The sequence below is a fragment of the Pogoniulus pusillus genome, chromosome 39 (genome assembly GCF_015220805.1).
Source record: "Pogoniulus pusillus isolate bPogPus1 chromosome 39, bPogPus1.pri, whole genome shotgun sequence".
Taxonomy (NCBI): domain Eukaryota; kingdom Metazoa; phylum Chordata; class Aves; order Piciformes; family Lybiidae; genus Pogoniulus; species Pogoniulus pusillus.
In genome coordinates, this window is record NC_087302.1 from 578,978 (window position 1) to 602,500 (window position 23,523).

At 60.0% G+C, this 23,523-nt stretch overlaps 1 protein-coding gene across 1 annotated transcript in view; it reads left to right on the forward strand.

Moving 5' to 3' along the window:
• Positions 1-16,258, forward strand: part of LGR6 (leucine rich repeat containing G protein-coupled receptor 6) — a 177,804-nt gene extending 161,546 nt beyond the window's left edge. The window contains exons 17-19 of the mRNA XM_064173489.1: positions 2,435-2,595; positions 11,837-11,917; positions 13,876-16,258. Coding sequence (XP_064029559.1) covers positions 2,435-2,595; positions 11,837-11,917; positions 13,876-15,104 — 1,471 coding nt within the window. The 3' untranslated portion in view covers positions 15,105-16,258. The remainder of the gene's footprint in view (positions 1-2,434; positions 2,596-11,836; positions 11,918-13,875) is intronic.
• Positions 16,259-23,523: the final 7,265 nt, after the last annotated feature.

Here is a 23,523-nt window from a genome sequence, read left to right on the forward strand (position 1 = left end):
CCCTCCTCTTTCCAAGCCTTCCACGGGAGAGTGGTGCTGCTGTCGCGGTCCTGCCGCCCGCAGCCCAAACACACACACGTGGAACGCACGGAGCAGGCCAGCTCAGGGCTGCTCCCCACGGCAAACATCCCCAGCAGGCAGTGCTGGCTAATGATATCCAGCCTGCCTTCACCCAGCTCTCTGTGTGGCCGTGCCTGCTCTGCTGCGCATGAGTGAGGAGCCTGAAGGGGGCAAACCGAGCGAGAGAGCCTGCAGAGGGTTTGCAGCTCAGTGCTGCAGTGCTGCAGTGCTGCAGTGCTGCAGTGCTGCAGTGCTGCAGTGCAGCCTCTGCCTCTCCTGACCCTCCCTTGCAGTGGGTCTCCAGCACCTGCCCCTCAGGCAGATGACTCAGATTCCCCTGAGGCAGAACTCTCCTCTGCTTGGGTCTCCCAAGGAGCTCTCTGGGAGCCAAGGATCTGCTTGGGATCTGCTGCCTGATTGCTTTCCCAATGGGAGGGCATCTCAGGAGCTTTTGGAGGTCCTTCCACACCCAGCATGGCAGCCCAGTCCCTTGGGCACAGCAGGTCAAGTTCAGCTCTTCCAGGAGCATTCCTCCTCTGCACTAATTCTGCTGACAGGAGCTGGTCTGGGACCAGAGAGACTGAGCCTGCAGCAGTGGTTCACTGCCCCGCAGCAGGCAGTGACCCACCCAAGTTCCTAACGCTGAGCTTGTGCCATGAGCCTTATTCTTGGGGCATGCATCTGGAGGAATCAATGCCCTGAGAACAGCTCTTGGCCATCCTGGGAGGGTCTGTCCCTCCCTCCCACCTTTCAGTAAGAAGGTTTAACTGGGAGCTTGCAGCAGGAAACAGGTTTGTATACAGAGCTCCCTCAGCCTGCTGGGGCCCGGCCAGAGCTGTTTGGGGACTGAAAACAAAAGCACATTTGTAGGCTCTCGAGTTTCACCAGAGCCACTGGTCCTGCCCCAGGGCCTTCATTGCCTGGAAAACCTGGAGCTCCTCTGCCTCCAGCAGCGCTGCCTGGCTCCCAGCAAAGGGGCAGGAGGCTGCTGTCTGCAGGAGATGCAACTGCTGCAGCTTCACCCAGATGCTGTTCAGCAGCTGTGCAATTAACCTTGTCACACCTGCCAGTAGCAGCAGCTGACAGTGCTGCTCCCGAGTGCAGATCAGGCAAATCAAAGTGGCCTGCTGCACTTGAGAGACCTGAGACCACCGGTCTGGAGGTGCCTCTCTGATCTTCAGCAACAGGAAGGGAACCCTGCACTGCTGAAGCTCCTGGGAAGCTGCTCACTTTGAGCAGAAGGAAGGATGTGCAGCAAAAAAGTACCTTGGGCTGAAGAGTGAAGGCTTGCCATGAGCATGGTGTGGTGCCAGGGGGCGGGAGAAGAGGCCAGGTCAGTCCAGGGAGAATCACAGAACGTCAGGGGTTGGAAGGGACCTCTGGAGACCATCCAGCCCAAGCCCCCTGCCAGAGCAGGGGCAGGGCACACAGGAACACATCCAGCTGGGTTTGGAAAGTCTCCAAAGGAGACTCCACAACCTCTCTGGGCAGCCTGCTCCCGGTTCCCTCACACCAAAGAATTGCCTCCTTGTGCTGAGGTGGAACCTCCTGGGTTCCAGCTTGTCCTGTCAGTGGGCACCACCACACAGAGCCTGGCACCTCCATCCTGACACCCACCCCAGGTATTGACAGACACTGATCAGATCCCTTCTCAGCCTTCTCTTCTCCAGACTAAACAGCTCCAGGGCTCTCAGTCTTCTTTCACAGCAGAGATGCTCAAGTCCCTTCATCATCCTCATAGCCTCAGTTGGACTCTCCAGCAGGTCCCTGTCTCTCTTGAATTGGGGAGTCCAAAATTGGACACAGTATTACAGGTGTGGTCTCACCAGGGCAGAGCAAAGGGGGAGGAAAACCTCTCTAGACCTGCTCTTAATGCACCCCAGGATGCCCTTGGCCCTGCTGGCCACAAGGGCACGTTGCTGGCCCATGCAGCACTTGCTGCCCACCAGCACTCCAAGGTCTTCCTCCATGGGGCTGCTCTCCAGCAGGACAGTCCCTGGGCTGCACTGGTGCCTGGGGCTGCTCCTCCCCAGGTGCAGGACTCTGCCCTTGTCCTTACTGAGCTTCATGGGGTTCCCCTTTACCCAGGTCTCCAGCCTGGCCAGCTCTTGGAAATCACAGCAGTGAGGAAAAGGGGTTGGGAATTATCCAGGAACCAGTGCAGCTTCCAAACCTGGTGGCTGAAAACTTCCTACTGAGAGTCAGTGGCACCAAAAGGAAGAGTGCAGTGGCACCAAAGGGTGACTCAGGTCCACACTGTCCCACATGGAGCCCTTCACGTGGGTCACACATGGCAGTTAAGCAAAGAGTGCAAGGCCATGGAGAGCCACTCCACAGAGGTGATGCAGCTCAGCTCTGCCTTCCCATTCTGCAGGGTCCTGGAGGTGCCTTATGCCTACCAGTGCTGTGCCTATGGCAGCTGCAGCAGCCTCTTCAAGACGCCCAACCAATGGCAGGCAGAGGGCAGGAGCCCTGAGGAGGAGGATCCCCACAAGAGGACCATGGAGTTGTTCCCAGGTCATGCTGACAACCACTGTAAGTAAAGTGGGCAGGATGGTGACCAGATCAGGGGCAGGGCCGTGCTGGGAGCTAGGACATGGCCCTGGATCTGCAGGAGTGGTCCCACTGCCAGCTGTGGAGCCTCACCAGGCAGGCTGCTCCCCCTCCAGCTGGGTAAAGGGACACTGCATTGGAGCATCCAGACCTCCACAAGCTGACAGAAAGTTCCAGCAGTCCTCAGCCGCACAGCCATGGTCTGCTCCTTTGGCCTCACTCACTGGAGGAGGAGGCTGCCCAGGGCACTGCAAGGTGGCTAAGGTGACATGGGACAGCTTCTGGGCTTGGTGTGTGGGCAGCACAAAGCCTCTGGCAGAGCATCAGCCTTTGGTGCTGGAACAGACAGAGAGTGGATCATGAGACTAATCTGAATGAAGAGCAGCATCTCCAAGAACTGGGATGTGCTGCAGGCTGGAGACAGAGCTCTGTGTGCTGCTTTGGTGCCCATGCTCTGGGGCTGCAGCAAAGAGCAGGCTTAGGCTGAACAGGACAGGCCTGGGGAGCATCAGCTCAGCAGAGGACTGCTCAGCCTGTGCAGAGCAGCAGGGGCTCCACGGCTGAATCACAGAGTCACAGCACCACCCAGGCTGGCACAGTCCCTCAGGGTCACCAAGCCCAACCTAGAGCCCTGCTCTGCAAGATTCACCTTAGACCACAGCCCCAAGCACCACAGACAAACCACCTGAAACACAGCCAGGCTGGGGGACTGCAGCACCTCCCTGGGCAGCTCATCCCAGCCCCTGACCACTCTCTCCAGGAAAAACTTCCTCCTGATGTCCAATCTAAACCTCCCCAGCCTCAGCTTGAGGCCATTCCCCCTTGCTCTGCCTGCAGTTCTCTGTGAGCAGAGCCCAGCAGCAGCCTCTCCACAGTGTCCCTTCAGGTAGCTGTAGGCAGCAGTGAGCTCTGCCTCAGCCTCCTCTGTTCCACACTGCCCATCACCAGCTCCTTCACTCTCTCCTCATCAGATTTATTCTTCAGGTCCTTCCTCAGCTTTGTTGCCCTCCTCTGGACCCCAAGGTTCCTGTCCAACAGTCAGTTTTGTGTTCCACAGTGGTCTTCAGCAGGGACCTCCATGCAATGTGTTGCTCAAGGGCAGCAGAGCAATGTGCAAAGCACATCTCCTGCACCCACCCCAGAGCACCTGCAGCTTGAGCTGGAAAGCTGCTGTGACCCCTCTGCAAGAGAATGAGATGGGGGAAAGCCTCCCCTTCTGCTTCCCCTGCAGCTGCTGGAGGGCACAGCTCTGCTGCTGCACTTGTTCGTGCATTGGTGCTCTGAGCACCCTGGAGGCAAAGCCTCAGTGTCCTGTGCCTATAGAGCTGGCAAAAGGATTGAGTCCCTGGGCAGCACTCGCCTGCTCCTGGGATCACTGTGCCCACAGCCATTGCACTGCAGAACCTCCTGCTGCACCCTGAGCAAACAGGATGAGGCCTGGAGACAGATACTGGCCCAAGGGAGCTGGAGTCTGTGCTACAGCAGTGGTGGGAGGGAGGCAGGAGGAGCCAGACACTTCGTGACCCAGCCCACGAGGGAGTCATGATCTCTGCATCCCTGCTCCTGCCACCCTGCTCCTGCTGCCCTGCTCCTGCCAACTCTGCTCTTTGCACCCCTGCTCCTCCCATCCCTACTCCTGCCACCCTGCTCCTGCCACCCCTGCTTCTACCATCTCTGCTCCTGCCACCCTCGTTCCAATCCTTTACAGACCAGGACTAAGCTTCAGCAGGGTCCAGGCAGAGGCAGCCAGTGTGGTCCCTAGCAGCATGATGTGGCTCCTGGGACGTGCTGACTTTAGTGGTTAGGGTGGGCAGAGGGTCCAGAGGAGCCCACACGCTGTGGGCATTGAATCATTGAAGGGAGCTCAAAGACCCTGCAGTTCCAACCCCATTGCTGCAGGAATTCTTCTCCTCTGGCTCAGAGTTGCCATCATTGCTGCAGCCCTCATGCAGAGAGCTGTGCTTGCAGCCAGGGCCCAGAGTGCTGCTCACTGACCTGCTCTCGCTGGGCATTTGGTGTCTCAAAGGATGCTCTGGCCTGGCCCTGCTGGCAGGCCAACACCTACCACAGCTGCCAGGTCTCCGAGCCAGGCTCAGCTCAGCGCTGAGAGTCTCCGGCGCGCAGGGCGCAGCCAGCAGCTCCTAAGCGCTTCCTTCTCCAGGCGGCTCTGCTCTGCCGCCAACGCCGAGCCGCAGAGGCGCCAAGGGCACACGGAGAGGAGACCCTCCTGGCTCCGCAGCCTTGGCAGGGGCCCCTCGGCGCTCAGCGCTGCAGACTCTGAGGGGTTGGGACGCTGCAATTCCTCCTCACTCCGGCAGAGTTTCTGCTCCCACCTCCTCCTCTCCGACAGCCACCAGCTGCGCTCGGCTGCTTCGGCATCGTCTGACTGCTCCTTGAAGAGCTCCCAGCGCCTCCTCCCCTGCAACGGCGAAGCGGCCTGGCTCGGGGCCGTGTGCCCGCAGTGCCCAGGCAGGCTCACGGGGGCTGTGCCCGCAGTGCCCAGGCAGGGTGCTGGGAGGGATTACGCACAGTGAACACTCTGTGTTAGCTTTGCACTGTTGGTAGCTGTGTTAGTAGCTGAGTTAGTAGCTGAGTTGTTTGTTGTGTAAGTAGCTGAGTTGGTTGCTGAGTTAGTAGCTGAGTTGGTTGCTGAGTTAGTAACTGAGTTGGTTGCTGAGTTAGTAGCTGAGTTGGTTGCTGAGTTAGTAACTGAGTTGGTTGCTGAGTTAGTAACTGAGTTGGTTGCTGAGTTAGTAGCTGAGTTGTTTGCTGTGTAAGTAACTGAGTTGTTTGCTGTGTAAGTAACTGAGTTGTTTGCTGTGTAAGTAACTGAGTTGTTTGCTGAGTTAATAACTGAGTTGGTTGCTGAGTTAATAACTGAGTTGTTTGCTGTGTAAGTAACTGAGTTGTTTGCTGTGTAAGTAACTGAGTTGGTTGCTGAGTTAATAACTGAGTTGGTTGCTGAGTTAATAACTGAGTTGTTTGCTGTGTAAGTAACTGAGTTGTTTGCTGTGTTAGTAGCTGAGTTGTTTGCTGTGTAACTGAGCTATTTACTAACATTCAAACTCACCAGAGCCTTATTCAGAGGTTCCAAACGCACAGGCAGGGCAGAGGCAAAACCTGAGCAGTTAGTTCTTGAAGTGGCGAGCACAGGTATTGCACTGGGAGAGGCTTCGGGCACTGACTCACAGGTGATGATTGCCCAGCTGCCAGGCAGATGTCTGCCAGGTGCAGTCTCTGCAGGGTCACGCTGGGGCCACGCACGGCGACTGCCTGCAGGCATTTGCAGCCTGCCCCTGGTCAGCTCTCCAGGCAAATTCGGGATGCAAAATGAGGCAGCAGGCTCCTGCCACCTGCTCATCCCTCCAGCAACATCCAGCCCGAGGCTGGTGGGGCTCTGGACACAGGTCAGCCAGTCAGAATGGCACTTCGCCAGGCCTCACCACAGCAGGCAGAGCCAGGAGATCGCCCTCCCCCCCAGCACAGGAGGAGCAGGGGACCGTGCCTGGGCAGGGACAAGGCCATGTTTGCCCACCAAGCCTACCACCACAGCTCGCTGGGCACTGCATGCTGTGGGAGAACCTGGGAGAGAGTTGGGGCTTGCTTCCAGCCAGCCATGGCCTCACAGCCCTGCTTGGTGCTTCCAGCAAGGACCTGAGGAGCCCCTTACAAAAAGTCCTCAGAGCCTGGCAGAGAGTGGTGAGAGCTGAGCTGAGCTGTGCCAGGAGCTGTGCAGGGGTCAGGATCAGCCCTGCCCCAGCTCCAGGCTGTTCTGCCTCCCACCGACCTTCCTGCTCCTACATCCATCACCCATCCCTCAGCTGAGCCCAGCACCCAAGAGACCTTCTGATTCCAGTCACAGCGTGCAGGGAGCAGACCCTGGAGCCAGCTCAGCTCTATTCCATCCCCCCCAGGGCTGCAGATGTCTGGGAGCCCCCCCAGGCATCACCCAAGTGTCTCCAGTCACACCTGAGCAGTGGCCACTCAAGGCCCACAGGAGTGTGGTTAGTGCACATCCTGAGGACAGCCTGAAGGAGGAGGCCTTGGGGGTGTCAGTTGGTGCCAAAGTGCCCAGGAGCCAGCACTGGTCCCTGGCAGCCCAGAGGCAGCTGAGTGCTGGCTGCAGCCAGAGCAGGGAGAGCAGCAGCACAGGGAGGGGATTCTGCCCCTCTGCTCTGCTCTGCTCTGCCCTCACCTGCAGCACTGCCTCCAGCTCTGGGAACCCAGCACAAGGAGCTGCTGGGGAGGGTCCAGAGGAGGCCACCAAGATGGTAAGAGGCTGCAGAACCTCTCCTGTGGGGACAGGCTGGGAGAGTTGGGGCTGATCAGCCTGCAGAAGAGCAGGCTCCAGGGAGACCTCAGAGCAACCTTCCAGTGCCTGAAAGGGCTCCAGGAGAGCTGGGGAGGGACTTGTGACAGGGGCTGGGAGTGCCAGGAGGAGGGACAATGGTTTCAAACTGGGAGAGGGGAGAGTGGAGGAAGGAACTGATGGCAGTGGGGGTGGGAGAGACTGGCACAGGTTGCCCAGGGAGGCTGTGGCTGCCTCCTGCCTGGAGGTGTCCAGGACCAGGCTGGCTGAGGCCTTGAGCAGCTGTGCTGGTGGGAGGTGTCCCTACCCCTGGCAGGGGGCTGGAGCTGGCTGAGCTTTGAGGCCCCTTCCAACCCAACCCATTCTGTGGCTCTGTCTCATCACTCTGACAAGAAGATATTTAAGGTCCTGCTTTCAGACTCTGGTCCCTGGGGCAAGGCTCTCTGGGTTAGAACTGGCAGCATTGAGCAGATGCCTCCTAGGTCTGCCCTGCGTGGCTGGACAGCAGCCCCAGGACAGCTCTGGGGTTGTGAGAGAGGACATCCACCCGACACAGGCACAGGGCAAGGCCTGCCACTGCCCCAGGGCTCTGCCAGCACAGTCCAGCAGCCTCCAGGAGCACTGCTGTGGGGGCAGAAAGGGAAGCACTGGTTACAGGCACATTTGCAGTGATGGGACAAAGCCCTGGAGAGCGAGAAGAGAGCACAGTGTGTGGCTAAGCTCGGCCACAGGGCACTGCTTCACCACTAACATTGAGTCATTAACTTTTAAACCACCCAGCAAACCCGGGAGGGTCCTTGGGGACACACTCTGCAGCTTCTGTCACTCAAGAAAGCTGCCCAAGTCCCCTGAAGAGCAGCTGCAGCCCTTGCAGCCATCCTGTGCCCTAACTCTGCGGGACAGAGCAAACCACCCACAGGGACTGCAGGAAGAAGCATCCAGCCCGGAGGGTTTTGTTCTCCCCCTCCTCCAGCAAGTCTCCTGCTCTTCCTCCCACTCCTGCAGCCACCTGGGGACCATTTGCCATGGGAAGGACACTCAGCAAAGTGGTCTCACCTTAGCCAAGTGCAGATCAATAAGGGCTACTTCTAAAGCAGTGCAGCCTGCCCTGGGACCCCACAGCCTTGCTTCCTCCCTCCAGTTCCCAGGCCAGGAGCTGTTCTGGTTGCCAGCAGAGACAGACCTGCCCTCAGCCCCACTGAGCTGCCCAGGGCTTGCTTTGCAGTTCACAGCTAGCTCAGTAGTCCAGGTGAAACAGAAGCTTGCTCCTTCCCTTCACGCAGATGTTTAACCTGTGCTCAGAGCCAGCCTCTGTGCCCTCTGGCCCTTTGGGCACTGCCATGGGGTGGGTGGCAGTGCACACTGAGAGCAGGAGTCTCTGCACTGAGCACTTTACAGCCTCAGTGCTGGGGGCAGAGAAGACACAGGAGATTTATAAGCCTATAAAAGACAAGGAGGAAATATTTTCCCATCCCACTGTGAGTGTTTCCCTGCCAGGCCCCAGAGCAGCAGTAATATTTCAGCTCTTCTACAGACAGAGTTTTTAATGGCTTTTTCTCCCCCTCCAAAGCTCCCCAGAGCCCAGAGAGCCACAGTGCCTGTCAGGAGGCTCTAAAGATAGCACAGGCTTTGTCATCAGCCTCTGAGCAAAGAGCCCAGCTGCATTTTCAGACAAGGGCAGGGAGCAGAGCACCATTTCCAAACAGATCAGGCAGCTGCATCCTGCCAAGGTGAGCCAGCACGGGGCAGACCTGCCCTCCCGGCCAGCCTGGGAGCTGCCAGGGTGCCAGTTTGCATCACCCGCGGGAGAGCTCACCCCACACCCACAGCCCCCTGGCTGCTGGGCAGTGACAAGCAGAAAAATCACCTCCCTGCCTCTTCCTCCCACCGAAGGTCTCCACTGGAGCAGTAGGCTGTGCTGGTGCCAGGGGTGGGGAGGGCACAGCAGCTCTCCTCACTGTGTCCCAGCGCTGTGAATCAGCAGCAGTGTGGGAAGGGCAGGGAACAGAGCCCCCTCCTCCCGGGGAGGCTCAGAGGATGTCACTCTCCTTGGCGGTGACCTACACCTGCAGGCCATTGAAAGCACAGCTGACGTCTCAGCCCCACTCTCTCCCAGCAGCTTTTCCTTCAGCCAGGAATTCTCTGCCTGCCCCAGGCCTGGCTCAGGTGCAGCTGCCAGCACCGTGGAGATGCTGGCCCAGTGCAGTGCAGCCTGGTCACATAAACCCCATGGATCCAAAGTCTGCAGGCACAGCAACCAGGCTGCCTCCAACAAATCTAGGGCTGGGACCCTCCAGGGCTAACACCTGAGCACCTGAGAAACAGCATAAACCAGAGCAGAAACGTTGGATTCTCTGCCTGACTGCTTCAGAGCTGCTGCTGGCAGTGCTGGCTGCTGAGGAACAATCTGTGCTGCAAGTAGCATCCTTGTCAGTGACAATGACAGAGCAATCGAAGCTGGGGAGGGGCCTGGAGCACAGCCCTGTGAGGAGAGGCGGAGGGAGCTGGGGGGGTGCAGCCTGCAGCAGAGGAGGCTCAGGGCAGAGCTCATTGCTGCCTGCAGCTGCCTGCAGGGAGGCTGTTGCCAGGTGGGGTTGGGCTCTGCTGCCAGGCAGCCAGGGCCAGAAGAAGGGGACACAGCCTCAAGCTGTGCCAGGGCAGGTTCAGGCTGGATGTTAGGAGGAACTTCCACAGAGAGAGTGATTGGCACTGGAATGGGCTGCCCAGGGAGGTGGTGGAGTGGCTGTGGCTGGAGGTGCTGAAGCCAAGCCTGGCTGGGGCACTTAGTGCCATGGTCTGGTTGCTTGGCCAGGGCTGGGTGCTAGGTTGGGCTGTGTGAGCTTGGACCTCTCTTCCAACCTGCCTGATTCTGTGATTCTATGAATCAGTGCATCCTCAGCAGCTCTGCAGGTGGCACCAAGCTGTGTGGCAAAGTCAACATGGCAGAGGGCAGCGATCCATACAGAGGGACATGGGCAGGCTGCAGAGCTGTGCCCAGGCAAACTCATGACATTCAACAAGGCCAAGTGTAAGGTCCTGGACATGGGTGGGTGCAATCCCAAGCACAACTCCAGGCTGGGTGGGGAATGGCTGAGAGCAGCCCTGAGGAACAGGACCTGGGGGTCTGGGGTGGGAAAAAGCTCAACAGGAGCCTGCAGTGTGAGTGCAGCCCAGACACAACCCTGTGCTGGGCTGCAGCAAGAGCAGTGTGGGCACAGGGCAAGGGAGGAGATTCTGCCCCTTGGCTCTGCTCTCCTCACACCCCACCTGCAGTCCTGGGTGCAGTTCTGCAGCCCCCAGCACAAGCAGGACATGGAAGTGTTGGAGCCAGTGCAGAGGAGGCCACCAAAATGCTGAGAGGGCTGCAGCAGCTCTGCTCTGAGCACAGGCTGAGAGAGTTGGGGCTGTGCAGCCTGGAGAGGAGAAGGCTTGGAGGAGACCTTGGAGTGGCCTTGCAGGATCTGCAGGGGGCTGCAGGAGGGCTGGGGAGGGACTGTTGGCAAGGTCTGGGAATGTCAGCAGGAGGAGGAGGAATGGGTTTGAAGTGGCAGAGGGGAGATTGGAACTGAATGTTAGGAAGAAGTTGTTTGCAGTGAGGATGGTGAGACACTGGCACAGGGGCTTGGCAATGGATGAGCTTTGAGGTCCCTTCCCAGCTAGACCATTCTGTGATTCTGTGATCTGTAGGTGGAGGCTGAGCACAGCTCCAAAGTCCTTGCTGATGACCTGGCACTGCCCAGCAGGGTGGCTGTGAGCAGGTGTATTTGAGGGCTTTGGTTTCAGTGGCAGTCTGGAGGATTTCCTCCTTTCCAGCAAGCATGGCAGGAGAGGCTGCGGCCACTCAGCGCTGGCACCTGCAGCTCCTGCACTGCAGGTGCTGGCAGTAACCAGCACTTAGAGAGGGCTTGGCCCATGGCAGCCCACCAGTGTGTGCCAACTGCCCTCTGCAGCAGCCACTGCAGGGGACAAGCTGGACCCCGGCAGCTGCTTTGAGCTGTGGGCTGAGACCTGGCTGGGTAGGTCTGTGCCAGGGACAGGCAGGGATAAATGTTTCTGGCCCTGCTGCTTCTTCTCTGAAGAAGCCACTCCTAAGTGGCTGGAGAGCTGCCTGCTGGAAAGGGACCTGGGGGTGTTGGTGGCCAGCAGCTGAACATGAGCCAGCAGTGTGCCCAGTGGCCAAGAAGCCAGCAGCATCCTGGCCTGGCTCAGCAGTGGTGTGACCAGCAGCAGTAGGGAGGGGCTCATGCCCCTGTACTCAGCACTCCTGAGACCACAGCTCGAGCACTGGGCCCAGTTTGGGTCACCACAGCACAGGAGGACACTGAGGTGCTGGAGCAGGGGCAGAGAAGGGCAATGAGGCTGGGGAGAGCTCTGACAAACATGGCCTGTGAGGAGCAGCTGAGGGAGCTGGGGGAGTTTGGTCTGGAGAAGAGGAGGCTGAGAGGGGACCTTATTGGCCTCTACAGCTACCTGAAAGGAGGTTGTGGTGAGGCTGGAGCTGGTCTCTGCTCCCCAGTCACTAATGACAGGACAGAGGAAATGGCCTCAAGTTGCATCAGGGGAGGTTTGGGTTGGCTGTTGGGAGGAAGTTCTTTGCTGAGCAGTTGGTCAGGCACTGGCACAGGCTGCCCAGGGGGGTGGTGGAGTCACCATCCCTGGGGGTGTTTAAAAGGAGAGTGGCTGTGGTGCTTGAGGCTGTGGTCTGGTGAGGAAGGATGCTGGGATGAAGGTTGGGCTGGATGCTCCTGGTGGTCCTCCCCAACCATAGCGATGTGGTGCTGAGGGACTTGGTGTAGTCAAGGACTTGTCAGTGTGGAACTAAGGATTGGACTCAGGGAGCTTGAAAGTCCTTTCCAGGCTGAGAAGCTTTGTGAGGCTGTGGTTCTGTGAACATTTCTGCTTGTTTCTTCCCAGATGACCTAGATGCAGAAGACCTCCAGCTGGACCTTGAGGAATCAAAGCTGCACCCTACTGTTCAGTGCACGCCCAGCCCAGGTGAGCAGCCAGGGAAACCCCTGGGACAAGCTGGGATCCCTTCCTGAATCCCCAGGTCCCCACAGCTCCTCCAGCAGTGTCCCCCAAACGCACAGACCAGCAGGTCAAAGCTGGGCTTTGGCCAAACCAGGGACAAGGGTTGCCCTCGTATGAGGAGAGGACAAGGTCGTGGTGCCCCTGCCCAGGAGTCCCAGGTGACAGCCACCAACTTGCCTGTGCTCAGATTCCAGGGCTCAGGAAGCTTCTGTTCCCTCGCAAGGCTTAGGCTTTGCTTTGTCCCAGCCGGCCCAGAGTAGTGCCAGGTGAGATCCTGTCCTGGATCTTCTGCCCCTCCTTGTGGCACTTTCCTCTCTGCTGGAGGCAGGGAGCAGCTGGACTGCCCCCAGCCCCTTCCTCCTCGCTTCCACCAAGCCCACGGCGGCAGCTGCAGGCTGCCTGGGACACGGAGGGAGCTGTCCCCTGGTTTTGTCCTCCTTCGGCGGTGTCCCACGCAGGCAGGGCTGGAGGTTGGAGGGGACAGGCTGCACCCAGGCGTGGGTGGGAGGCTGGCAGGAGCACAGTTTGCACCAGGGTCCCACTGGGCTGGCTGCAGAAGAAATGAGGAGGATTTCAGCAGGGTCGCAGCCCAAGGCCTCCAACTGATCAACACTTCTCAGTCTTCTCCAGCTGCTTTTGTTCTCTGCAGCCTAAAATTTGGCCCAACCTGTTCCTAGTTTTGCTGAGCTCCCACCTGGAGCCCCTCACCATGACACTCCAATCCCTTCAGGCACAGCTCTGCCTCCTGTCACCTCTCTCTCCTTTGGCAAGCAGCATCTGCCACCAATCTGCTTGTCACTGCTCCACGACCTTCCCTCGCTCACTCCTTGTGCCCATGTCCAGCTGCCACCATTGCCACTCTTGACATCTCCCACATTGCCCAGGCACTTTCGTCCTTTCCTTGAGCAGCCTGGGCCAGAGGGAGGTGTCCCTGCCCGTGGCAGGGGGGTCAGAACTGGATGATCTTTGAGGTTCCTTCCAACCCAAACCATTCCATGACTCCTGCCACCCCAGCTCCCTCCATCCCTCCCTCGCTGCCTGCTGTCTCTCTCTCCTGCTCTAACACTTCATCTCCCTTGGGCATCCTCTGGGTGATGAGGGGGTGCAGAAAAATAAGAGACCACTTAGCTAAGGTGTGGCTGAGGGCAGAAGGTGGCAATGGGGGCAGGATGCAGCACTCAGCTGTGTCACACATCTCCCAGAATCACAGAACCATCAGGGCTGGAAGGGACCTCAAGGATCACCCAGATCCCACTCTTGTGCCATGGGAAGAGACACCTCACACTAGAGCCACAGAGCCACATCCAGCCTGGCCTTAAAAACCATCAGGGATGAGGCTTCCAGCACCTCCCTGGGCAGCCGCCACAGCACTGACTCCAAGATCCCAGGGGTACTTGAGGAGGAACAGCTAACGGTAGAGTGGCCCCAATGCCAGGCTGGCAGCAGGAGCCAGTGTGGAGTCCCACCAAGATCAGCAGCTCCTTTGGACTGAGCCTACCTGGGGCCCTGACTCGGCCTTAAGAGACAGCAAAGGGCAGGTGGGGCACGAGGGGAAACTGACTCCATGCCCACAGTCATGGGGTGGCAGTGCCAGGCCCTGGCCTTTGCACGTGTCAGGAGCTCTGCCAAGTTTCACATCTGTCACACTCCACATTTGACCTCTGCCTGCATCTCACTTCTGCCCTGGGCAAGATCTAAGAGGATGCCCAAGGCACCCCAGTGCAGGGGACAGGAGCACAGGTGCAGGAGCTTGGGGCAGAGCCAGATGCCAGCTGCAGAAGAGGGCAGACAACGCTGGGTGCTGCTCTCCAGCCCTCAGCACTCCAGAGGCTGGCTGGGGCCGGGGCAGGGCTGAGCCCTGGCCACTGTCCGGAGCAGCAACAGAGGAGTGAAACTCTAACTTGGGAGTTGCTCTCCCCCAGGTCCCTTCAAGCCCTGTGAGCACTTGTTTGAGAGCTGGACCATCCGCCTGGGGGTCTGGGCCATCGTGCTGGTGTCGCTGCTCTGCAACGGGCTGCTGCTGCTGGCTGTCTTCGCCTCCCCCGGCTACCTCTCTCCGGTGAAGTTCCTCATCGGCTCCCTGGCCGGAGCCAACCTGCTGACAGGCCTCTCCTGCGGCGCGCTGGCCCTGCTGGACGCGCTCACCTACGGCCAGTTCGCCCGGCACGGTGCCCGCTGGGAGGGCAGCACAGGCTGCAGGCTGACAGGGTTCCTGTCGCTCTGGGCCTCCCAGGCTGCCACCTTCCTGCTGACGCTGGCAGCTGTGCAGTGCAGCCTCTCGGCCTCCTGCGTGCGGGGCTACGGCAAGGCTCCCTCCCTGGGCAAGGTCAAGGCCGCGGCCTTGGGCTGCCTGCTGCTGTCCTCCGTGGCCGCTGCCCTGCCCCTCTTCTCAGTGGGCGAGTACGGAGCATCCCCCCTCTGCCTGCCATACCCCGTGCCCGACGGGCAGCCTGCCGCGCTGGGCTTCGCCGTGGCGCTGGTGATGACGAACATGCTCTGCTTCCTGACCATCACCGCCACCTACATCCGGCTCTACTGCAGCCTGCTCCGGGGCGAGTTCGGCGCCATCTGGGACTGTGCCATGGTCAAACATGTGGCCTGGCTGATCTTCACCAACTGCCTCCTCTACTGCCCCGTGGCCTTCCTCACCTTCTCCTCCATGCTCAACCTCTTCCTCGTCACCCCGGAGGTCATCAAGTCCATCCTCCTTGTGGTCCTGCCCCTGCCCGCCTGCCTGAACCCCCTGCTCTACCTGCTCTTCAACCCCCACTTCAGGGATGACCTCCGCCTGCTGAGGCAGAGGAGCCAGGACAAGAGGAGCTACTCCCAGACCTGCAGGGCCGACGACCTGGAGAAGAGTTCCTACGACTCCACCCAGGCTCTGGTGAGCTTCAGCGACATCGACCACATCTTCGAGACGCCCAAGGCCCTGGGGGTGCACCCAGTCCTCGACAGCTACAGCTTCCCCTCCATGACGCTGGTGCCCTGCCAGCAGCGGGTGGGCAGCAGGGGCCAAGAGAGAGGCTGCCCTGAGCACTGCCCCTGCCTCGGTGACAGGGAGGTGCTGATTGCTGCCGAGAACCGAGACGCTGCCAGCAGCAGCCTGCGGATCACCTTCCTGCCCTCCCCGCCCTACACCTCTCACTTGTAGAGCTCCTCCGAGCAGCCAAGGCCAAGAGCCACAGGCCGCACGGCCAGGCCCGCACGGTGACAGCAGAGCTGCTCCAGCTACCTACCCACCCTCACCCCAGCACACCTGCCTGCTGCCAGGCTGCCGGGCACCTGGAGGGGCTCTGACTGAGCTCCAGATACTCAGGGCTGGCATGGGAGGATATAAAGCCCCTGCACAACTGTTTCTCCTGCTAGAGACTGCTCCACCAGCCTGGGAGATGGGGCAGGGAGACCATCATCATCATCACCATCACCATCATCATTGCCTTGCAGCGTGGCAAGCCAGAAGGAGCCTGCAGCAAAGCCGAGGACATCTTAGCAAGCCAAAGCCACTGCTCTGTGGCAAACCCACATGGAAATGGCTGCCTGCAATGTGGCCACCCATAGGGACCTCAGACCTTGTCCTGCAGGGTCCTCTGCAGGTCAGGCAGAGCCCTGGAACAGGCTCGTGTCTGCCCTGTGCCATCGACTGGAAGAGCAGCAGAGGTGAGTCGGGAGCAGTGCACCCATGCCTGCACCCCTCTCTCACTGGGCACAGGCTCAGCCAGTGTCAGCTGCTGGGGATGCCCAGATCCTCTTTCAGACCCGTGGTGCCCAACGAGGAGTCTCTGAGCCCCAGGGCAGCCAAATCCAAGCTCCTCCCTTTGCTCAAGGTCACCTGGCAGCACCTAGCCAGGGTGCCCAAGGGGACACCAGGCTGCTTCCACCTCCACCCTCCCTTCACCTTCACTTGCTGCAGCACACCTGGGGCACCCCTGTCTGTAGTCACCCGGCCCCATGAAGATGGGGTCTGGCCTCCTCAGTGCCCCCACACCTCAGCCCTGGCAGAGGTTCTTGGTTCTTGGGTACACTCCCCAAGCCATTTCAAGGGTGGCCTTTGCCCTCCCTTATTTTAGGGGCATCTCCTGTAGAAGGAGAGAAGAGAAATCAGCCTTGTGGGACGATGGCATCAGGGGGACACAGGCCCCTGGGAATCATCTCAAATGAACTCAGTGCAGCTCAGGGATCTCCCAAATCCACCCTCTCCATCAGGAGCCCTCTCACTGCCACCCAGCACAGCAGGGAGCTCAGGCCCTGGGCAAAGCTTTGGTTGTGCTGCCAGCTCTGCAGCTCTGTGTTCGGAGATAATAAACGAGCCCTGTTGCTGACCTCTGGCTGCCTCTGTCCTGTGTGCCGGGAGCGCCTCGCTGCGCCGTCCTGCAGGCAGCGCCTGCCTCTCCCAGCCACGCCAGGATGCTGCGGCTTGGCTGTTGTCTCTGCTGCCAGTGAGGACTAGGAAACTGCAGTGACCATGAGCTGTCACCATCCTCCCCATCCCCCTTCTTCAGAGGGAAGAGCCAAACCCAGAACTACACCTTCAGTGTCCCTGTCCAGGCTCCATGGGCCAGCCCCACCTGCTAGCACCCCGCGAGGGCACTCAGCAGTCTGGGCTCCTGAGCAGGAGTGACCTGAGTGACCAGGATGTCATGGGCAGTGTCAACACTTCACACAAGCCCAGGCAGATGCCATCAGTTGCCCTTCCCTTACCCACTGATGCTGTAGCTCCATCACAGAAGGCCACCAAGGTCACCAGGCAGGGTTTGCCCCTGCTGAAGCCCTGCTGGTTATCACCAATCACCTCTCACCAATCTTTCCACAAGGCCTTCAGGAGGATCTGCCCCAGGACCTTGCCAGGCACAGAGGTCAGAGTGACTGGCCTGGAGCTTCCAGGGCCTTCCTTTTCCCCCCTTTCTGAAGATGTTGTGGCACTGACCCCCGAGCTGACTTCTGACACCCTACAGGAGCTCCACAGCAGTTCTCAAGCTTGGCTCATCAAAAACCCTTGAGCCACCTCAGTCCATTGCCCCAGGGCTGCTGACATGCACACGGCTGGGGCAGGATCTGGTTCAGTTGGGGGAACTCAAATGTGCCTCCAGAAGTGGAATTTTACACCCTCAGCTTAAGTCCAACCCCCCCAAGCCTGCACCCCAGCTCCCTAAGGAACCCCCCACCATAGGACACCCCCAAAGGAACTTCACTGACAGGCTGAGCATCACCACGAGGCAGAGCAACTGCAGCACTCTCCTGCCTGAGGTGCCCTGCACTGCTGCCAGGGTGCCCATGCCATGGCAGCAGGCCACAGGATACCCAGATGAGCACCTGGCAGAAAGCTGCCCCCAGCAGATGGAGTCAGGAGCTCCACCAGGGAGCAGTCCCACAACACCCTGGTGGCAGCAGCCCTGGGACAGCACAGGCAGGGTGTGGCAGCAGGCGAGGCCCAGCTGCCCCAGCTGGCAGCCCAGAGTGCCAAAGCGTGTGGGTGTTATGGGCACCTCTCGGACAGGCTGCCATGGCAGAGGCTGTTGAGAGCCAGCAGCTTCCCGTTGGGATTGCATCACTTAGAGCCCATACCCACCCTGCCTGTCCCTGGCACAGCCCAGGCTGGCTGGGCACAGCCACAGTGGTGTCTCAGGGCAGAGCAGCTGCAAATAGCACGGCAGGAATCCTGCACACACCTGAGGGCAGAGCAGCAGCTGGGTCTGAGGTCAAGGCTGGCAGCAGCCTGGCACAGCCTGCGTGCCAGGGCTTGTGCTCACCACCTCTGGAACTGGCTGAAGAGGAAGGAGAGCATCTGAGAGTTCCCAGTGCAGGAAGAGTCTGAGATGGTGACAGACTTGAGGCAGGCTCAGACCCTCTCCTGCCCAAGAAGCTGTCACAAACTCCACGGTGGGGCCGGGTGGGGCAGGGTGGGGCCTTCTGAAGCATTGTGGGACCCCAGCAATGAGACTGAGACCTCCCAGCCCCTTCTCTCACAGGCAAAGCCATAGGTCTGCTGGCCCTACCTGTGCCATGCCTTGGTATCACCCAGTGCAGCCAAGGGGAGCCCTGCAGCACCTCACTGATGCTCAGAAGCTGCCCCAGTAAGATGCTGCCCTCTGTGTCCCTTCACATTCTGCTCCCCCACAGTGCCCACTCTGCCCTGCTTCTGCCTCACCTCTGCCTGCAGGCACCTGCAGGGTGTCCCCTGAGGGGGGGATGTTGCCATAGCCAGGACAGGCTGCAGGGAAGGAGGGGCCACCAGGACAGCCCAAAGGTGGTTTGAGCCTGGAAAGCAGACACAGTTCAGAGCTCAGGGGTCTGCAGGCTGCCCCCAGGGTTGCTCTGGTGAAGCCTTTGGCCCTGCAATCCAGCCTGCACCCCAGGGAAACCAGGAGCTGTCTCTTCCAATGAGAACAAGCTGCTGGGCACAGATAGTGCTCCCCTCCTCTCCACTCTGCAGTCCCAGCTCTCAGCAGGACCAGAGCCCTTCCTCTCCATGCTCCTGATGCCAGCATCCTCGTGTGACTGAGTCCAAGCTTGTCACAGGGCAGGGATGAGAACTATTCCCTCTGCTTCCCTGGGGCCATTGGAGAGCAGCTCAGAGGAGAGGGACCTGAGGGTGCTGGTGGCCAGAAGGGTGCTCATGAGCCAGCAATGTGCTCTGGTGGCCAAGAAGGCCAAGGGCACACTGGGGTGCATTAGAAGGGCTGCGGTGAGGAGGTCAAGAGAGGTTCTCCTGCCCCTCTGCTCTGCCCTGCTGAGGCCACATCTGGAATATTGTGTCCAGTTCTGGGCCCCTCAGGCCAAGAAGGAGCTCAGGGAAGTGCTGGAGAGAGCCCAGCCCAGAGCCCCCAGGCTGCTGCAGGCAGTGAGCATCTCCTGTGGGGCCAGGCTGAGGCAGCTGGGGCTGGCAGCTGGCAGCAGAGCAGCCTGAGGGCTGCCCTCAGTGCTGTGCTCAAGCTGGGCAGGGCAGTGTGGGCAGGACGCAGGCAGGCTCTGCCCAGGGGTGGGCAAGGGCAGCACAAGGGGCACTGGGGGCAAGCTGGAGCAGAGGAGGTGGCAGGGGAAGAGGAGGGGAACCTTTGTGAGTGTGAGGGTGCTGGAGCCTGGAGCAGGCTGCCCAGAGAGGCTGTGGAGTCTCCTGCCCTGGAGGCTTTCAAACCCTCCTGGCTGTGTTCCTGTGTGCCCAGCCCTGGGTGCTGCTGCCCTGGCAGGGGCCAAGAGGGAAGGAGGGAGCCTGCTCTGTGCTTACCGTGGAGCAGTATGGACCTGCAGAGGGGCAGGAGGGGCAGCAGGGGCAGCAGCCTCCTCTCAGCTGCTGCAGGCCATAAGCCAGAGATGAACTCTCACAGATGCTCAGTAAGTGTCCCCCAGCACATCTCTGACATGCAAAGGAGACCTCCTGCCCCACCAAGCACTAAATTCAGTAATTACAAAACCCAACAGCCAAAGCAGTCCTGCACCACCTCACCTCCCTTCCTGGCAGCTGCTTTGGCCCTCCCTGCTGCCAGCTGCCCTCTCCAGGCAGCTCAGCCCTCGGCCAGCCCTTAGGCAGCTGGGGGTAACCTGCTGCTCCAGAGGCAGCACAGCCAGCCTGGGTTACCCTGTCCCAGGGGTGATCAGGAGTCAGCCTGGACTGTGCCAACCATTGCTCAGCCACCAACAGAGCTGTGGAATGACTTCAGCGAGCCCAGAGAGAGTTGTTGCTCCTCATCCTCCACCAGCTGGGACTCCTGATGCTGCTCCTCTGCCTCCTGCGCTAGGCTGTGGCAGTGAGGCACCAGTCTGGATACTTCCCTTCCAGAGGATCCTCTCCAAGGCCACCAAATGTTAGCAGAGGCCTCCCAGGAGCAGCCAGAGGTCCTTGAGGCATCATGAGCTCTTGTCAGGGAGGCAGGTCTGGCCTGCATGACAGCAGCTAGAGAAGGGAGGGAGAAGTGCAAGTCTGGGTCCCCTCCCTGTAGCTCCTGGAAGAGATCTGACTGCCAGAGAGCCCCAGCCAGCAGCCAGGGAGCTGCAGCTCAGAGCTGGAGAAGCAGAGCTGGGCAGCACTGGGAGCCTGCAGCTCTGCCACTGCAATGAAGCTGGCAGTCCTCTGGCACACTGCAGCACACCCGAGGCTTCCAGGGGCTGCTGGTGGCACACTGCAGCAGTCTGAGTGGGCAGAGGACACACTCTGGCAGAGGCCAGAGTGCCAGTGGGCTACACGCTGGCCACATGGAAGCCCTCTGTGCAGCTGCTCGGCACACAGAGCTGCTCTGGAAGCCATTGTCAGGGCTGGGCACCTTTGAGGTTTCCCTGCACGTCAGCATGGCACTGCCAGGACACCCTGAAGGGCAGGCACAGCATGTTCCAGGGAGGGCTTGGCCCTGTGGGACCGGAAGCATTGTGTGGCAGGACAATGCGGAGGCTCCGCGGGCAGCCTGCGGTGCCAGCACTCCACAGGTCCTGCCCGCGCAGCTGCGGGGCCAGCCCTGCCAGCAGCCTGCGGCAGCAGCTCCTCAGCCTCGCTGTCTCCTGCCACCAGTGCTGTGCCCTGTGGTAGCCTGGGCACGACCCGGGGCGCCTGGCACGGCAGCGCTGCGTGGGGGCTGAGCAGCAAGCTCTGCGTGGGGCTGCGGTGCCGAGGACTGGCCTCCTTGGAGGCCGAAGGGAAGCAGAGCACCTGGAGAATGGCAGCCTGAGGTGCACTAGGTCTGGGCTGGGAAGTGGCCTCAGCGGCCTCAGCTTCCACCCTGAGCTACCAAAGGGTCGATGCCTCTGCCCTGCTCCCCAGGGACACACACCCAGGGCCGCATTTTCACACAGCCTCCTTCCTGGGGCGCCCCAGGAACTGCTCCTGTCCAAGACCTGCCTGGGAAGCTCCAGGCTCTCAGACCACCTGTGCTTGTTGGAGCTCCTGGAAGCACAGCCCAGACACTTCATCTCCACTTCTGCCTGTGAATCTTCTGCTGGATGCAGCTCCTGCTGGGATCAGCCTCCTGCCATCCAGGCACAGCTCTCCGGAGGGACACTGCCCCCCAGCACCATCTCCTATCCTAAAGGCTCCCAAGGGACAGATGTTAACAGTGCCCACAGAGCCACAGAATGGGGCTGTGGAAGGGACTCCAAAGCTCAGCCAGCTCCAGCCCCCTGCCAGAGGTAGGGACACCTCCCACCAGCACAGCTGCTCAAGGCCTCAGCCAGCCTGGCCTTGGACATCTCCAGGCAGAAAGCAGCCACAGCCTCCCTGGGCAACCTGTGCCAGTCTCTCCCACCCCCACTGCCAACAATTCCTTCCTCCTCTCCACTCTCACTCTCCCAGCTCACAGCCATTGTCCCTCGTCCTGGCACTCCCAGCCCCTGTCACAAGTCCCTCCCCAGCTCTCCTGGAGCCCCTTTAAGTTCTGGAAGGCTGCTCTGAGGTCTCCCTGGAGCCTTCTCTTCTGCAGGCTGAACAACCCCAGCTCTCCCAGCCTGTCTCCACAGGGCAGGTTCTGCAGCCTCAGATGGTCTTTGTGGCCTCCTTTGGATTCTCTCCATCATTTCCATGCCCATCTTAAGCTGGGGCCCCAGCACTGGATGCATAAGCACATCTTTTCTGAAGCACTTTGGTGTTTCCTTACCATTGCAGCAGGTATCTAGGAGTTGTACAACTGCTAGTAAGGCCTGAGTGTGGAGACAGCAATGGAGAGGGTTGGGTAATGCTGCACCTTGCTCTCCTCACCTCCCAGGTCATCCCAGGGCAGGTGTCTCCTTTGCCAGAATGCTGACCAGCAGCTCAGCAAGTGCAGCTCCTCCTGCCATGGCTGTTCCCTCAGCCCCGTGAGGCATCTGTCTGCAGCTACCTCCCAGGCTGCTGCTGGGCTCTGCCCACAGGGAACTGCAGGCAGGGCAAGGGGGAATGGCCTCAAGCTGAGGCTGGGGAGGCTTAGATTGGACATCAGGAGGAAGTTTTTCCTGGAGAGAGTGGTCAGGGGCTGGGATGAGCTGCCCAGGGAGGTGCTGCAGTCCCCCAGCCTGGCTGTGTTTCAGGTAGTTTGGCTGTGGTCCTTGGGGCTGTGGTCTAAGGTGAATCTTGCAGAACAGGGCTCTAGGCTGGGCTTGGTGACCCTGAGGGGCTGTGCCAGCCTGCATGGTGCTGAGACTCTGTGATGTAGCCCAGCAAGGGCTACACCTGCCTGTGTGGTCACAGGGAGCTACCCTGCTGGGACTTAAGCGCAGGGAATGCACAGAGCGCAGGAGCAGGACTTGCCTTGATCTGCAGCATCCTGTCCTGAGGCACTGACAGCATCTCGCTCGCAGCCCTCGCTCTCTTTTGTGCCCTTTGAGACAGTGCCACAGGCAGTCTGGCACTGGGTGGCCAAAGGCAGATCTGGGGCTCATGGAGGAGCAGCTGGCAAGCTGAGGGACACAGAAAGCTTCAGTGAACTGCCTCCTCCTGGGGGTGTTCAAGGCCAGGTTGGGTGAGTGTAGCTGAGAGACAGCCCTAGCCATGGCAGGGAGGTTGGTGTGGATGATCTGAGCTCCCTTCCAACCTGAGCCACTCTGTGGCTCTGTGGTTAGCAGCTGAAAGGTGCCAGTTCTGCTGTGAGAACACTGAAAGGAGTTGAGTCTCTGGCAAGACATCTCCCTGCAGACTCCCCCTGGGCTCCGGAGCAAGCAGTTCTGACACTTCTTAACACAGGTTTGCAGCTCTGCTGCTGCTTGCAGACTGCAGCAATGCCTGGGCAAGGCTGAGGCACAGCAGAGCTCCTCACGAGTACCACAGTGAGGGTCACAGAATGTCAGGGGCTGGGAGGGACCTCTGGAGATCATCCAGTCCAAGCCCCCTGCCAGGGCAGGGCACACAGGAACACACTCAGGTGGGACCTGAATATCTCCAGGGAAGGAGACTCCACAGCCCCCCTGGGCAGCCTGCTCCAGGCCTCCAACAACCTCACAGTGAAAACTTTCCTCATGTTTCCATGGAAATTTCTATGCCTCATCTTCCACCACTGCCCTTGTCCTGTCGTTGGGCATCACCCAGCACCTCTGGGCACTCACCCTGCACATCCTTAGCACAGCACTGAGGGTAGCCCTCAGGCTGCTCTGCTGCCAGCTGCCAGCCCCAGCTGCCTCAGCCTGGCCCCACAGGAGATGCTCACTGCCTGCAGCAGCCTGGGGGCTCTGGGCTGGGCTCTCTCCAGCACTTCCCTGAGCTCCTTCTTGACCTGAGGGGCCCAGAACTGGACACAATATTCCAGATGTGGGCAGAGCAGAGCAGAGCAGAGGGGCAGGAGAACCTCTCTGACCTCCTCACCGCAGCTCTTCTGATCCAGCCCTGTGCTGATCTGCTGCTGCTGCCACGGGGAGCCATGCCTCCAAGAAGGGCACTGAGGCATGCTGTGGGCAGCTGCCAAAGCATGGAGAAGGAAGGGCCACCGCTGCCCCCCGCCCCCAGATGTGCTCTGCCGCAGCTGCATCACCCACAGACCGCAGGGCAGAGGTGCCAGGCTGCCAGCGCTCTTCCTCTGGCCGCCTGAGGCCATCGCTCATTCAGCTCTGGCTCCCATCACGGGCAGGCTGTGGCACTCGGGGCAGCAGAGCCCTTTTGCCTGTCAGACAAGGCAGAACCCATT